This window comes from Salvelinus sp. IW2-2015, linkage group LG32, assembly GCF_002910315.2.
Source record: "Salvelinus sp. IW2-2015 linkage group LG32, ASM291031v2, whole genome shotgun sequence".
In the NCBI taxonomy this organism is placed as follows: Eukaryota; Metazoa; Chordata; class Actinopteri; order Salmoniformes; family Salmonidae; genus Salvelinus; species Salvelinus sp. IW2-2015.
The window spans coordinates 23,483,387-23,499,592 of record NC_036871.1 but is presented as its reverse complement, the minus strand read 5'-3'; the positions used below and the strand labels follow the sequence as shown (position 1 = coordinate 23,499,592).

Here is a 16,206-nt window from a genome sequence, read left to right as displayed (position 1 = left end):
CCCTTCCAGGTTCCCTCCTCGGATGGGGCTTCAAATATTTCCCTTAGCGCCTGGTTGCTCCTTCCTTCCTGCATCGTGTATAACCCTTCGCAGGTGTCTTCATCGGTGGTTTCCTGGAATATCTGTCGTAAACGTTGGGTCACTATTTCTTCCTCTGCTCCAGAGGACGAGGTCGAGGCTATGTTTCCTTGTAGGACTACTACCTCGGGCTTGGATTCGGTTTTTTTCTTCTTTCCTGTCCCTTTTCTTCCCGTGCATAACATCATCTGCCGAAGCTCTTTATTTAGGGGACAGTCTCTCCCGATCAATAATGGCACCTTCAGCTGKGGTACTTTCCCTGCCCTGACTGTACATCTTCCGTTCGGAGTGAGAATAGACAGATTCATGGTGGGGTAATTGTGTGTGTCTCCATGGATACAGGACATGGCTACTTTGTCTGGTAGCAGTGTTGCGGAGGTCACCATCAGCTCCTCTACTAACGTTACCATACTTCCCGAGTCGAGAATGGCTACCACATCTTGTCCTTCTACTCGAACCGGAATCTCTGGGGCTGGGGCTATTTCTGCTAACCAACAGTGTTGGTCCTGCCCTCTCGACCCGGGATGCGTGGGGATGGGCAGCGATGACTCCGTGACCATGGACTCGTCCCTGCTGGGACATTGTGGGGCATAATGGTCTGGAGACTGACATTTATAACACTGACCCTGCTGTGTGTGGGATGACTTCTCCCACCTCCGGAGGGGGTTTGGATGTTTCGGTGGCGGACGCCCCAGGGTGAGTCGGGATACGGGATTTGCAGAATCCTTCCGTTCCTCCTTGTCACCTTTTAACAACTCCCCTGTAGTTCGGTATGTTTCCACCGCCTGGGCTATGTCGTCGGCTGACAACGGGTTGGCTTGCCCCACGACCCTTTTTAAGTCACTGGGTAATTCCCTTAATATCTTGTCCACTACGAGGGTCTCTATTACATGTCCTACTCCCTTCCCGGGTTCCAGCCACTGTTTCGTCAGTCGTATTAGTGCGAAGATCTGGGCACGGACGGGTTGGTCAGCAATATATGGAACCATCCAACCATTGATGGAACTTTACGGCTCTATCTCGGGCAGTCAGCTGGTACCGGGACAGGATCTCGGTTTTTAGTCGCCCATAGTCCGCAGCTTCGCGGGAATCCACGTCAAAATAGGCTTCCTGGGCCACCCCGGTCAAAAGAGGGGCTAATGCGCTCGCCCAGTCTGTGGGCGGCCACTCTTCCAAGGTGGCCGTCTTTTCGAAGGTCATGAGGAAGGCCTCGATCATCCTCCTTGGAGAGACGAGGTAAGATGGCGTGAGCAGCCGCTCTTGGCTTCACTCTAGGTTCTTCTCGCCGGCTCAGCTGTTGTTGCAGGAGTTCTATGGTTGTCTGCTGTGCCGTGATCCACTGTTGTAGTAGGGCGTTGTCCATCGTTCTTGAATGGTTCCTCTGTGTCTACTGGAAGAATTTTGATTTACTCACTTATCCTTGTGTCACTCGTCCACCTAATGCCCGGATTCTCCACCAATGTGAGCGGACCAAGTAATTTGGTGTCATTCTAAAGCGGAAAGGTGGAATAAACGAGTCAGGAGTAGGTTTTCTTGATTGAACACAGTTCTCTATTGAGAGATTTCTGTCAATACAAACACTCGAACACAATCAATGAGAATCTTCCAAGGAACAACATACATATTCTCCTTTAGATGACACAGGAACACAAGAGACGATTATCTTTAAACTATAACAACAATCACAGATTTGTCACTGTCTTAATGGATCTTCTTGGATAGCTCCCCTCTCTTGGTAGCCAAGATATTTTATCTTCTTCTTCCCCTTTCCTGCTGGTTCCCTCGTCTATCTTATAGGGGAAAGAGAATATATCATTAGTACCGTCAGCTGTGCTTAATTGCCTCTGGTTACCTTGTCTCACATGCCTTGTTGGGCTACTATCCGTGAGCCCAGCCTGCCCTCTGGTGGTCCTTCCACAATCTGTTATGTTTTTTTTCTCTCTAATAAAACGTCTTTAGGATGAGTATTTTAGCCTCGTATTACCAGCCTGATCTCGCGAGCTCTCATAAATATGTTTCACTACATGGAATCACATATTTATGTAAGCTTGCGATATCAGGCTGGTAGTAAGAGGCTAAGCATATTCACCTCTCTGTGTTAAATGTGTGTTATGGCATCCCATATCCAGCCGGTAGTGGTGTTTCATCTGATCACATAGAGTTGAGACCACTCCACTATAGTGATGTGATGATTTTACAGTGAGGTGTCCTCTCTCTCCTAGGGTTCCCCTGGTCCTCCCGGCCCTCCAGGTCAACCTGGCCCGCCTGGTCCCACCCGTTTCTTCGAAGCCTCCGAGGGCTTATTCCCTGGACAACCAGGTCCTCCAGGGCCACCTGGCAGAGACGGCCTTGTTGGGAAACCTGGACCACCGGTGAGATCTCTCTTTGTCCCACGTTATCCTTATTAAGATCCATTATGGATGTTTCCCCCTGTTTCCACCGGTTACCAACTGTTATTGATGTTCCCACTTTTGTTTTGTATTGTAAATGTTATTTTATAGTCTATATGTGTATGCATGCATTGTAGCTGACAGTGGTTTCCTCTCTACTCTCTGTTGTTATTGACCTGGCTGTCCCTGGCCTTTATTGTTTCAGGTGAATGAGGATTGGTTTAGTGGCTCTGGGTTTGGCTCTGAGTTTGGCTCAGGGTTGTTCGGCTCTGGGCTTGGTTCTGGCGAGGTATTTCCCTGGTTCCTTCACTGAACCAGTAGGCTTGAAAAGGAAGACTGTACTCTCCAACCATGTTTACTAACAGCCTGGCCCATTTAACTTACTGTGTGTATGTGTGTGTATGTGTGTGTGTGTGCGTGTGTGTGTGTGTGTGTGTGTGTGTGTGTGTGCACGCGCGCTTATTGGCTTCTGCTTATAGTTGTTTACCCATCTATGAAACCATCGGGGCTCTATGCTCATCCCCCGCCCTCTCATTAAATGAGAAACAACCCAGGTTTGACTTYAACTGCCTTGATGGACATTGAGCTTGAGCTACAGTATGTGTTTCATACATCAAACATGGTCCAGCTACATTGGAGAGAACCTTCCTTTTTATATAAGTCTGTTGCGTGCATGCTTTCACTAACTGCATTGATGGAGCTTGCACTTTATTTTTTACAGTCGATGAGCCATGTTGTTCCTTCGGGAATGGCAAAGGGGAAATGGTCGCACCGGCTGGCTAAGATTTATTAACGTTTGTGTTAAACCTATTTAGAAAGTAGAATATCATATTTTATGATGAAAAGTAACTAATTCTGTGGGATTAAAGTAATTAAAAAAAGAATCTCATCATGAATAATTATGAGAAACCTTTTAAATGACTTGGACGTTATCTTTGCAATGGTATATATGGTAGCTACTATGACACTAAGAAAAGCAAGACAGTCTTGGTCATGGTTGACTAGTCACTTGTGTGACCTTTATGTGTAGGAGATTCAGAGAGCGACGGTTGTGACATCACATCTCTCTGCTGTTGATTTCAGGGTCCTACTGGTCTGGATGGGGATGCTGGGCTGACAGGGCTTAAAGGTCTGAAGGTAAGATGACAGTAACTCAGGAGGCTATTGTTTGTATTTTACAAGGGAAATTAGCTGCCTAGATCCCATATTACCATGTCCATTGCAAATGCTTACTCTAACCTATCTATTTTCCTCACATAGGGTGAACAAGGACTAGCTGGACCAAACGGACCAACGGTATTTTAACCATCTGACAAATCAGTTATCAATTATAAAATGCATAAACCAAACAATGAGAGCTATGTTCCTAATCATGCTGTTGACATGCAGAAGCATCTACTTTAGGCGTTGTCATTTTAAGTCAAAACTCTACTTTGTTCTTCGTAGTCAGTTAAATGGGTCTATTCTTCCTCGCAGGGTGAATCAGGTGACCCAGGGCTGACAGGAGTTACAGGACCAAGGGGACCAGAGGGGAAGAAGGGCGACCCTGGACCTCGGGGGCTGCCTGGACCCCCAGGAGGAGGATTCTTTGTCGAGGTGCTGTTTTGTTGATTTTACTGTTGAGTCAGTTTCCCATCATACTGTTGTCTTGTTTTGTCTCTATTGATTCTGAATGCAATAATGTTGTGTGTTGGTGCTTGCAGGACGTGGAGGGGTCTGGGAAGAATGACATGGTCCTTGGCACAGAACTCAAAGGCCCTCAGGTGATTGAGATTGGTATATGTGTGTGTCTCCTGTAGTTTTGAAGTCCTTTTACATTGTATTTCACCTTGAGATATATGGGAATAACTGTCGTTATCTACTCTCTTCTGTAGGGACCTCCTGGTCTCCCTGGCCCTGCAGGACCAAAGGTAGGAGTACAAATGAGGAAAATAACTATGCTGTGGAAAAAACTAGGTTCACATGGAAATCTGATCAGATGTATATCCTGTCTGTTTTCTACAGGGTAAAGATGGGAAGGATGGGGCTCCTGGGTTGTCAGTGAAGGTTGGTTGCATCTCTCTTACACCACCTTCTACAATATTATTAGTGGACATTGGTGGATGTGTCTTCACCTTTGTTCTGTCTCTTTTCAGGGTGAGCCTGGTGCTTCTGGACCTGAGGGACTCCAAGGGCTAGCTGGGTTACCAGGCGCCAGGGTCAGTATTGAACCAGAAAGTATAGCATCATCTGCAGTAACCATGAATTTAAAGTTTGTAGCTAACTGTGTTGTGTGTGCTTGTCTCTGCAGGGATTGAAAGGAGACAAAGGTGATCCAGGATCAAAGGTATGTTCGTGTTAGACAGCAGAACGACTCCAAACTAACCCTGATGTGGGCTGTTCTTCTGTTCATCATATGTTCATCATATAATACTTGTGGTTGTATCAAAGCCTGTTACAACATTATAGACCATCTTTGGTTGTGTCATTCAAATGGCTTGTTGAGTTCATAGGGGTTCTTTGTCCTAACTCTCCTGTGTGCGGTGTCTTACAGGGGGAGTGTGGTCCTGATGGACACAATGTACCTGGTCCTCCTGGTCCTCCCGGCCCTCCAGGACCAATCATCAATCTGCAGGATGTACGTCCACCCCACACACCTCTCATCCCCTGTCTGAGTGCTGTTTCACAAATTACACACACACCTTGAACAGGAATAGAGCTGTTGTGGTTTATTAAGGGTTATTAACTTCATGAGCATTCATAACAGGAAGTAACTTGAGTTGTCTGTCACCATCCACATGGTTTACATATATTCATAGTTTGTACATTATGTAAAGTTTATAACTAGTATAGCTACAGTAGATTTGCTACTGTAATCAATATGTCATATGTTTATCCTCAGCTCCTCCTGAACAATACAGAGGGCATGTTTAACATCACTGAGATACGTGGCCCCCCTGGCCCAATGGTGAGTAGCACAATGTTAATTTGATGTATTTCTGAAACTAGCCCATTATATTTAAATGGCAATATCCATTATGCTTTACATTAAATAGTGTGGATGCTGGAGCATGGCACATATCAATATGCCTCAGGGCAGTTTGCATTTATTGCTATTTCATGCATGAGCAATGATGCTAATTATTCATTCACACCTGTCATGTGTGAAGCCAGAATGGCCTGTTTTCATTTGCAATGCCTATTTACTAGAGATACTCGTAGGCTCCGCTAAGGGTCAACCTAACCACCCAAACAACCATTAATGCAACCATAATGCATACTTGATCCATAATACAGGTTACTTATACAATGCATATGCTTCGCCTACTTACATAATGCATACACTTAAACTATGATGTTATCAGGTTTAAAAGCTTGTTCTTACATTACAGCCTTGGAAATGTTTGTGCTGTATTTTGTGAGATGGATGCTATCATGCTAGTATATTCTGCAAAGACGCTGCATGCTACTTTATTATTGCATGTGATTGACAGCTATGCTGACCCAGTCCTGCTACCTGCCTGTGTGTTTTGTTGCATGTCACAGGGCCCTGAAGGCGAGCCTGGCAGAGCAGGATTCCCTGTAAGAGCAACTCCATACTTAATATTAATATACTGGGTTGTTCCACGAAAAGAGTGCCCTTTCTTTGATATTTTAAGTAGAAATTGTGCACTAATATTGAGTTTTAAAAGTCTGTGCTGTTTAATATAGACCACATGGAGAATTCAATAAATCAGGTTTTTTATATGAATAAAGTCTGGCTGAARTGCCAATATTCATCATTTTGACAACCCTGTGTCACTTCTAGGAAGATTATAACCCACTTCATCCCAAAATGTCTCCAAGTTTCACCCTCATTGTAAAACCCTAGTTATTTTGTTGCTTCTAAAGTAATTTCTAAAGATTATTATTTATTTGATGTGATTAGTGATTCATTTACAGTACGTCTGTCCCTCAAGGTCAAAGCTGTTACGTGAACTGAACTCGTAATATGGTGAAACTGTTTTTTCCCCCCATAAGAAACAATGAACATCTAATATTCAAATCATAGAGTAAAAGCAGGTGAGCTGGTTCTACTATTTTTGGCCATTTTCTGTTGTTTTGTGGTGGAAAACYGAGCGGGTCGAGCATAACATGTCAACCCTGTTACCTATAGATAGACAGGCCAGAAATTATTTAACAATTAGATTTTTTGGGTGAAGCTTGCATTCAATTGCCACTCCCTGTTGCACACAACAAGCTTCCATTCCCCCTGTCACAACGGGATTTATGGCTGATTTAAGAAGAAATCGTCAACGGTCAACCCTGTTACTTTATTTAGCACTCAATAGGCACTTACTWTAGTATATATATATTTTTCCTCGTAAGATGGGAAAACATGTTTTTTATGAAGATAGACATGTGGTCTTTATGACAGAATGTTCAAATTAGGCGAAATTAACAACAACAAAAATTGRCCAAGGTACACTTCTCAAAAGGCACCGAATTGGTGGAACGACCCAACCCCATATATAACATTCAGGATGGATTGTATATTTATGTACTACTGTAAATACCATGCTGATTTCATTTTGTCTTTGCTGCCATGGGAAGGAATTGGGTAGGTTCCTTATCATAATGATAAGAGTCTGTAGTTCTGAATATAACATATATTTTGACTCACTACTATAAGTAAATATGCTCTAATATGCTTATATCTTCTCTGTCCATAATTATTATTGTGGTCTTTGCCCAGGGCCCAAGAGGACCAAAGGGTGACAGTGGGCTTCCTGGTTTTCAAGGTCCACCAGGAATGAAGGTAAGGGTCAGAAGGTCTGTTAATGTTTACTGCCCCTCCATGCCAGATAAGTACTACTTCATGGATCTTACATCAGATAGGACTTTAACAACCTAACCAAGACCTGATGATCATGTCTATGTGTCTACTATGTCTTTTCTCCTCATAGGGTGCGAAAGGGGAAGCTGGTGTCACTATCGCTGCCGATGGAACTGTGTTGACAAGTGTCAGGGGCCCTCGGGGGCCAAAAGGAATCAAGGTGACTCCTCTCTCTACCTCTAGGGTTAAAGGTCACTGTATGGTAGTGGTTTTCTGATGATTCAGTGCTCTGACCATGTCGGTGTGCTTTTCACAGGGTGAGCGTGGCTTCCCTGGAGCTTATGGCGTCATGGTAAGCCAATGATGCCTTGTGAAAGCATAAAATAATGCTCTATAAAAATGTACACTGTATTTGCTATACATATTGGTATCTGTAACAACTGTAAACATCTACTGTCTAGTAGTGGGTGAACGTGAAATGATAGAAAACCATGTTCTTTTTCAGGGACCAATTGGACCAACTGGACAAAAGGGAGAATACGGGTTCCCTGGTCGACCGGTCAGTGCTTTTTGTCAACCCTCTGCTGTTTTAATTTGGTTGAGTAAAAGATGAGTCCCTGTAATTTTCCCCGTGTAAGTGTTGGCATTCTTACCTCCGCAGGGGCGACCTGGAATGGCAGGGAAGAAGGGAGACCAGGGAGATGCCATTGGTCAACCAGTAAGAATCGCCATCTTGAAACATGATTTTATGCGATTACAGTACAATCAACTAACTAAGTGACAGAAAAGTGAGGTGTCATTGACTGTGATTGATTGATCTGTGTGATTGTGTTTGTAGGGACTTCCTGGTCCTCCTGGCCCTCCCGGACCCCCAGGTCCAGTAACAGGACTCAATGGAGTAAGTACAGTATGCCTGTATAAGTACACATTGATGTTATTGCTGTATAAGTACACATTGATGTCATTGCTGTATAAGTACAGATTGATGTCATTGCTGTTACTCTACCATAATTAGTATGCGCTATGGAAGGGATTGGTCCTTTGATTTAGTAGCAATGTTCATATAGACGCAACAAGACACACTGGAGACAAACAAAACAGAACAACAAAATGGTAGTTTGTCTCCAGTAATGATATAATGTCAACACATGAAGAACTCGCTTCCATTGGATATCCAGATGTCGTCCATGACGTCAATATCAATGCTGATGTCATAATTTTCCTCTGAATCTTAAAGACAGTTTTTCCGGTCCGTCCCAGACCGTTCTGCAAAACACCAGTAAGTTAGTGTTTGAGCCCCTTTAAGGCTCTTTGGGTGTGGCGGCGCATGTAAGTCCATGGGCTCTTACCCCTAACAGGCAGCCCCTCCCTTCCCTCCTGTCTGCAGCCGTGCTGTCTCCCTTTGTGTTTCCTGGGTTTGTGGTGGTCCTCACAATAGCATAAAGCTGGCTCCTGCTTCTCCGCAGGTCAGAAAGTCATGTGACATCATACAGTCACTTTACATATATTTATCTATCTCAACCACACTGACTAGTCATATTGAATTCAATACATCAATTTCAGAATCTATGATTTAAAAAATATAAATCTATTTTCTGCCTGCTTTATGCTGACGGTGTAAAAATTCCCCTTGAGTGTTCCTGTTCCTTTAACTCTGAGCCCTGGTTTGGCGTGGTGGAAYGTCTCTACCCCCGGCATGTTGCTGTTGCATGTGGTTTTATCTGTTGTTGTTTTTTAGCTTTACAGTGCTAAAATGTTAAGGCTAACTCCTGTGATTCAAGGTGACCAACCAAAATAAGAACATTAAACCGAGTTCCTTACTACCTCTTGCCATCCTTGTCCTCATTTTATGTTTAACTTTTGTGTGCAAGGCTGGTATGAATGTTTTAAAATCCAAATGAATTACAAATCTCTCTCCTATAACATGTCTCTTTTGATTTTCAGACATTTTTGAATGGCCATCTTGACTGAAACAAAACAACTAACCTGTTGTGTGTGTATAGGATGTAAAGCTGTTTTATTGTTGATTATTTGGTGGTTTTGGTGGTGGATCTGGTTGTGGGTATAATTTCATATTTTAACCATGTAGTTTGTGAAATCCTTCCACAATAACAGCACAATAACCATACCATTTTGACTTGTAGGTTAATGGCAGCAAAGGGTCGTCACAAGGTAAGTCATCAGATATTCCATTGTACGCAAGACATACATTATACTCTTGTGATAATGAATCTGATCATACAGGGTGATCATCATAACAGTATGATCACTAGTCTATGGACAACTATTTTCAACATATACATACAGATGAGCTCAGTGGTCTCATGCACCTGTACTGTATTTCTGTGAAGGTGGCAGGAGAGGAAACGGAGGTGCTAAAGGGGAAAAGGGAGAGGTTGGACTTCCTGGAATGCCTGGAGAATCAGGTATGCATGTGCAGCCAGGGGTGCAGTTTCTCCTCCATTTAACTTGTTTATTGGCAATAATCGCACTTGATTAGAACCGAAACTGTATCCATGAGCGTCCTCAGACGTGTTTGCAACCGACATACAAGATGACATATAAGATGTGTGTTCTCCCTCATCAGATGATATTCTACCAGAAGGCTTTGTAGTGAGTATTTTACCTTAACTTCTTTAAGGAACATTTACCAGTTCAAAACTCAAATACTGTATAAGTAGTGGAAATGTATGTTATGTAAAACTTATGCATGTGATAATATATTAACAGTCTGATTCAACCAAACTGTTTGTTCCTCAGGGAGAAAAAGGAGACGGGGGCTATGAAGGAATGAAAGGAGACCAGGGTGAACCTGGGTTGCCTGGCCCTCCAGGTCTTCCTGGGAGATCAGGCCTTGTGGTGAGTAATTCCAGGCTCAAAATACTCAACAAGTACAGTATACATTTGACAAACTATAGTCAATGTAAATAGCAAAGACTAATTTGCATACATGATAAACCTATTACTTAGACATTTGTGTAATGGTCAGACACTGTCAAATGTGCATTTTGTATATGCTTATGTAGGGGCCAAAAGGTGAGTCCGTCGTTGGAACCGTTGGTCATCCTGGAGCTCCTGGTGAACCAGGGGTTCCTGGCATTGGACGACCAGGCTCTCGGGGGCCCCCTGGCCCTGCCGGACCCCCTGGACCACCCCCTGTTTATGGTTCAGGTAACTGCACGGCGTGCTCGCTAAAATACAACATCTTAAACTTAGCGTTGCTGTCAAGTTCCATATGTATGCATTTGAAAAGCACAAATGTATGTTTAGTAGACCTACAGTACACTGTGATACCTTTGTATGACTGTTCTATTTTTCAGCTGTGAGTATTCCCGGCCCACCTGGGCCTCCCGGTTCTCCTGGGATTACTGGCTATGAAAACCCGGTAAGGTAACCAGTAGGGTACTTCCTTATATACTCACAAAGTCAACATAGAGAAATGTGTGTAGGTGTTTACCGACTTGTGGGTTTGCGTGTGCACTAGTTCACACATTGTCACCATGGATTGGCTTGAGCAGCGTTGTCTATGTCCAGAGGATTCAGTGTGAACTTCCTCTCTTCTCGCACCAGGTGTCCACATACAGGAACACCAACAGTTTGATGAGGGAGAAACACCGTGCTGCAGAGGGCTCGATGGCCTACGTCTCAGACAAGGGAGAACTCTACGTTAGAACTAGAGATGGCTGGCGCAAGGTTCAGGTACTGCATGCCTTTACAGTCCCACAGTGATGTCTCCAGTTAATTAAAGCCTTTGATATGGCTAAATGTGGCAAAAAAATTCTAGAAAATGTGATGTTGCCTGTGCTTATTCAGTGAGGTGTGTCCTGTCTCCCCAGCTTGGTGAGCTCATCCTCGTCCCAGCAGAGAGCCCATCCTCTGCAGTGTCCCAGGCCCTGAGCAGACCAGGAGATCGCACCAGACCCCACAGGCCACAGAGCCAGGTACTGTGGTTACACTGCGCATTATATCTGCTCTCTTCACAGTTTGTTATGAATGTTTCATTTATGATTTCATTATTCAGTGTCAATCTGCGCTTGTGTTTTTTTTAGGAACTAGTTGGAACTAGCTACGTGCCCAACTATAATGTCCTACCTCATACAGTACACTCAGTACCAGCGGTAAGGTGGAATTTATACCTCTGTTGCACATTTATACCTCTCAGTTGCACAGTCACCTTGGACTAGCTTGAGCTGTGTTGTCTATGGTTACTTCCATTGACTTTTGCCCCCCTCAGCTGCACCTGGTGGCCCTGAATGCTCCGTTCTCTGGGGACATGCGTGGCATCCGGGGGGCAGACTTCCAGTGCTACCAGCAGGCCCGAGCCATGGGTCTCACTGCCACCTACAGAGCCTTCTTGTCCTCACACCTCCAGGACCTGGCCACCATCGTCAAGAAGGGAGACCGCTACAACATGCCCGTCATCAACCTCAAGGTACAGTTGTTGTCTCTTATGACAACTAAAACATAAGCAATGGACTGATAGGTCCTGAGTTTTTTGGTTATGATGCGGTTGTTGAAAATAAAGTGAAGCCAGTTCAGAAATGGAACCCGAAAACCGGCTAGCTGATGCGTCAGCTGAGATTGCACCAATTAGATGCTAGTAACAATCACGCTTACCTTATTTGGCGGTCTATTTCATCTGACCGGTTCTGCTCACACATCCTGCTGCTGCTAGTATGCTTCTTTTGCTCCCACATGTTAGGTTCTGTTTTCCTGCTAGGGAATTGGTATAGCCATACGCACTACCTGCTTGTAGGTCATTTTATATATTGATACTTTGCTTGGACAGTGAGCTACCCTGAAGGAGCAGAGCCTATATTACCAAGATTTGCATTATTCATTCTTTAATAAATAGTTAAATATATTTCTACGTGGTGTTTCCTTTCTGAACTACAGGAAGTCTGTGACTGTAAATGTGGCTTTAACCACATCTTTTCCACAGGGAGAGGTGATCTATAGCAGCTGGATGAACATCTTCTCTGGGAACGGAGGCGTGTTTGACCCATCCATCCCCATCTACTCCTTTGAAGGACGGAACGTCATGACGGACCCTACTTGGTGAGTGACCAGCTTTGGCTGACCCCTTAAAACACATACAGAGAACAATTACAGATTGGGCTATTTAGGTGAACATTGATGCAAGTCACTCTGGATAGGAGTGTCTGGAAATGTAGAATGGCATAGATCTGTGTTTAACTCTCGGTGTGTGTTTTCTGTGAATGCAGGCCTCAGAAGCTGGTGTGGCATGGCTCCAGTACGGTGGGCATCCGTATGACCACTAACTACTGTGAGGCGTGGCGGGCGGGTGACATGGCGGTGACGGGCCAGGCCTCGCTCCTCCAGACAGGCAGACTTCTGGGCCAACACACCCGCAGCTGCTCCAACCATTTCATAGTGCTGTGTATTGAGAACAGCTACATTGACCACAGGAGGTCTAATTAACCTCAACACACATACATCTAGTATACACTCTCTCTCACAAACACACACACACACACACACACACACACACACACACATACGTCTCCTATTAACATAGAGCAGCTATGTGCTGGACTACATGAGGCGCTATCACACAACACAGCACTCACCTCACTACCACAAAAAGACAGCGCAGCTTCATACTGACCACAGATGAAACTCCCCCTGTTCATTCACCTCTCATTATTAAACTCCCATCAACACAGCATCACTGCATTGCACTGGTCACTAATGTATGTTTACTGTTTCTTTAAGAAAGGTGTAAATATAATGTAAATTGCTTCCTGTCAATAGCACTGCATCACTCCAATTCATTGTGTTTCAATTTGACTGAAGAAGGAATGCCAAAGAACTGGTGATCAGCAACCAACCGACTAACCCACATTGTTTCTGCAGGAGTAGCCTTTAACACACAGTTTATTTTTGTTGGTTTGCTCATTCGAGTCTTATTCTTAAGTGCCGAGTAGAGTAGTTTGCATAGAGACAGCAACCATTCTAACCTTTTGTGGTTTACTGTATCAGACCCCAAAACAATATGATGAAATTAGGACGACTGGTCTTTTCTGTTTCCCGTGATAAAAAAAGAATAATGAAATACCAGGATCTATTCAGACAAGGGAACCATGTGTTGCTCCCTCAAGCCTTGAAGTCATTTAGATGCACTTTGAGTTTATTTGAATAGTATGGGGTTTCCATATCCATGAAGGCTTTTTGTCTGACAATTAAGGGTTTTTCTGTTGCGAGCGACTTTGTCTTAGTATTTAAGTTGAATTCTATGTTTCGTATTTTATTTATACTGTAACAGCACATAATCTTAAAATGTGGCAGCACATAGTTTCACTTTGAAAATTAAATGAAATTGAACAGTGTGTATATATATATATATATATATATATATGCTGTTGTTCAATCTGCCTGCGCTATCACCATGAAATAGTTGTTTTTGTACAGTATTCCGCTAATTGACTTACTGTAGATGTACTTTCAACAAATCTATGATTGAGAACTAGATATTTGAATGGCTGTTACAGTGATTCAGAGAAATACTATGTACTCATTGAATAAATGTTTTTTTTTTTAAGACTTGGCTATTAATTTAATGTGGAGCTTAATTTAATGTGGGTCAATAAATGCATTTACACCAAATGTGCACTAGATGGTAGCACACCATCTCACTTTACAGATAGTTTTGTTGAAAGTTGGACTGGGACGTGAACCTCAAAAAATAAAACACCTCAGCATAATTTGATATGAGCGCTGATACAGCTTCATAAATCTGGGTGGTGACATTTGAGAAATATTTCTGGTTTGTTGCTCAAAGGGTTATCAAATCGGTCTTMCTGGATGACTGACTAGGTGTTTCTTACATGTGCAATGATACAGTACCACCTCAGTGCAAGTTGAAGACTTCTATTTTTCTGTTTTGAATTATTCATTGACCACAGTCATTTTATAATATAGATGTTCTTCTTATTTGTAAACAGTGTTTTCTCTGAATGTGTCATTGTTTCCCTGAATCTAAAACTGCCAAGCCCTGATCAGTTTCACCTGTCTTTGTGATTGTCTCCACCCACCTCTAGGTGTCACCCGTTATCCCCATTAGTCCATGGGTATTTATTCAGGTGTTCCGTTTGTCTGTTGCCAGTTTGACTTGTCTGTCAAATCAACCAGCGTGTTTTTCCGTGCTCCTGCTTTTTCTTATCTCTTTTGCTAGTCCTCCCGGTTTTGACCCTTGCCTGCCTTGACTCTGAACCAGCCTGCTTGACCATACTGCCTGCCCTGACCTCGAGCCTACCTGCCACTCTGTACCTCCTGGACTCTGACCTTGTTTATGATATTTTGCCTGTCCACGACCATTCTCTTGCACCTTAGATTATAATAAATATCATAGACTCGAATCATCTGCCTCCCGTGTCTGCATCTGGGTCTCGCCCTGTGCCCTTATAGTATGAACTGGCCATGACAGACCCAGCAGACTTGGACCAGCTCCGCCACGCTGTCTCCCTGTAGGGAGCCACCATTGGGAGGCATGAGGAGCTACTGCTGGACCTTTTGGAAGGGTTTCGTTTCGACGGAACGCCACGACTAAGGGTTCAATGCTATTATGGAGCAAATCAGGGAGTTAGCTCATAGACAGYCTGCCACCTCTGAGACGCCCCCCCCCCCCCCCCCAGTAACTTTTTAACTATTAGTGGTGGGTTTGTACAGCCTACCCCGGCTCCCCGAGAACTTCGGAGCGATATTCTGGGGATCCCGGAACCTGCTGGGGTTTTCTTTCTCAGTTGTCCCTCATTTTTGAGCTGCAGCCATCTTCGTTCCCTTCGGATCGGTTGAAGATAGTGTATATTATTACGCTAATGTCGGGAAGGGTGCTCTCCTGGGCTACAGCAGTTTGGGAGCAAGAATCCGCTATTTGTCGTGATTTGGAAGACTTCATGACAGAGGTGAGGAAGGTTTTCGATTCTCCGGTATCCGGGAGAGAGGTGGCCTGAAAACTACTTGAATTACGTCAAGACTTTCACACGTTGGCCGCCGAGAGTGTCTGGAATCTGGAGTCCCTATTCGATACCTTCCTTCACGGATTATCAGAGGTGATAAAAGATGAGCTAGCTGCTCGGGAGTTTCCGGTGGACCTCGATTCCCTCATCGTCCTCACCATCAGGATTGATGGACGTCTATGGGAACGCAGGAGTGAGAGGAGGTCTGGCCTAGGTTCCACTCATCCATCCGCTGCGGCTCACTCACCTCCGAAGGAATCCGGAAGTCCCCGAAGGCTGTTTTCCGAGAGGATCCGAGGCCACCCGAGCTCCCTCGAGAATCATCGATGACGGGTGAGCCGGATACACCGGAACCTATGCAACTGGGAAGAGCTAGATCATCGCCTAGGGAACGTTCACGCAGGCTAAGCTCTAATTGTTGTCCGTATTGTGGTGCTGTAGGGCATTACATAACCACTGCCCAATGAAGAGACCTGAATCCTTAGTAGGTACAAGTACACTGGTGAGCCTGACTGGGAAACCTCTAATTCTCATTACCCAAACTCCCTTTTTATGTGATCTTGCTGTGGGGAGACCAGCCTAAGTCTCTCCGGGTGCTCATTGACTCTGGTGCAGATGCGTTTCATKGRMGCTACCCTGGTATCGGAACTAAGTATCCCTACTCAACTCCTCTCCGTTCCCATGGATTAATATGCGGGTATCTGGAAACCACAGTGAGTCAATACAGCTTCTCATTGAGTCTCCCCACATCACTATTGTTTTGGGCTTTTCTTGGCTCCAGAAGCACAACCCCGATATTGACTGGACCCCGGGTTCCATCCTGGGTTGGAGCCCATTCTGCCATTCACATTGCCTGAAGGCGGCACAGCCTTCCCCGGAACATCTGCCTCCAGGATTGAGTACGGCCCCAGATCGCTCTGCCATTCGTGCAGAGTACCATGACMTCCTGGAGGCTTTCAGCAAG

At 44.4% G+C, this 16,206-nt stretch overlaps 1 protein-coding gene across 6 annotated transcripts in view; it reads left to right on the top strand.

Moving 5' to 3' along the window:
* Nucleotides 1–13,825, top strand: part of LOC111956829 (collagen alpha-1(XV) chain) — a 52,011-nt gene extending 38,186 nt beyond the window's left edge. For 3 of the 6 annotated variants that reach the window (XM_070436548.1, XM_070436544.1, XM_070436545.1), the window contains 32 exons: nt 2,301–2,450; nt 2,674–2,757; nt 3,552–3,605; nt 3,729–3,764; nt 3,945–4,064; nt 4,172–4,231; nt 4,343–4,378; nt 4,473–4,514; nt 4,604–4,666; nt 4,759–4,794; nt 5,002–5,085; nt 5,350–5,415; nt 5,994–6,029; nt 7,183–7,245; nt 7,394–7,483; nt 7,580–7,615; nt 7,769–7,822; nt 7,925–7,981; nt 8,102–8,161; nt 8,501–8,542; nt 9,408–9,435; nt 9,615–9,689; nt 9,851–9,876; nt 10,024–10,122; nt 10,290–10,434; nt 10,584–10,648; nt 10,834–10,962; nt 11,100–11,204; nt 11,313–11,381; nt 11,498–11,695; nt 12,206–12,321; nt 12,489–13,825. In XM_070436548.1, the coding sequence (XP_070292649.1) occupies nt 2,301–2,450; nt 2,674–2,757; nt 3,552–3,605; nt 3,729–3,764; nt 3,945–4,064; nt 4,172–4,231; nt 4,343–4,378; nt 4,473–4,514; nt 4,604–4,666; nt 4,759–4,794; nt 5,002–5,085; nt 5,350–5,415; nt 5,994–6,029; nt 7,183–7,245; nt 7,394–7,483; nt 7,580–7,615; nt 7,769–7,822; nt 7,925–7,981; nt 8,102–8,161; nt 8,501–8,542; nt 9,408–9,435; nt 9,615–9,689; nt 9,851–9,876; nt 10,024–10,122; nt 10,290–10,434; nt 10,584–10,648; nt 10,834–10,962; nt 11,100–11,204; nt 11,313–11,381; nt 11,498–11,695; nt 12,206–12,321; nt 12,489–12,705 (2,541 nt within the window). In that variant the 3' untranslated portion in view covers nt 12,706–13,825. The remainder of the gene's footprint in view (nt 1–2,300; nt 2,451–2,673; nt 2,758–3,551; nt 3,606–3,728; nt 3,765–3,944; nt 4,065–4,171; nt 4,232–4,342; nt 4,379–4,472; nt 4,515–4,603; nt 4,667–4,758; nt 4,795–5,001; nt 5,086–5,349; nt 5,416–5,993; nt 6,030–7,182; nt 7,246–7,393; nt 7,484–7,579; nt 7,616–7,768; nt 7,823–7,924; nt 7,982–8,101; nt 8,162–8,500; nt 8,543–9,407; nt 9,436–9,614; nt 9,690–9,850; nt 9,877–10,023; nt 10,123–10,289; nt 10,435–10,583; nt 10,649–10,833; nt 10,963–11,099; nt 11,205–11,312; nt 11,382–11,497; nt 11,696–12,205; nt 12,322–12,488) is intronic. The other 3 variants (XM_070436546.1, XM_070436547.1, XM_023977489.2) reach the window with 3 other exon arrangements.
* Nucleotides 13,826–16,206: the final 2,381 nt, after the last annotated feature.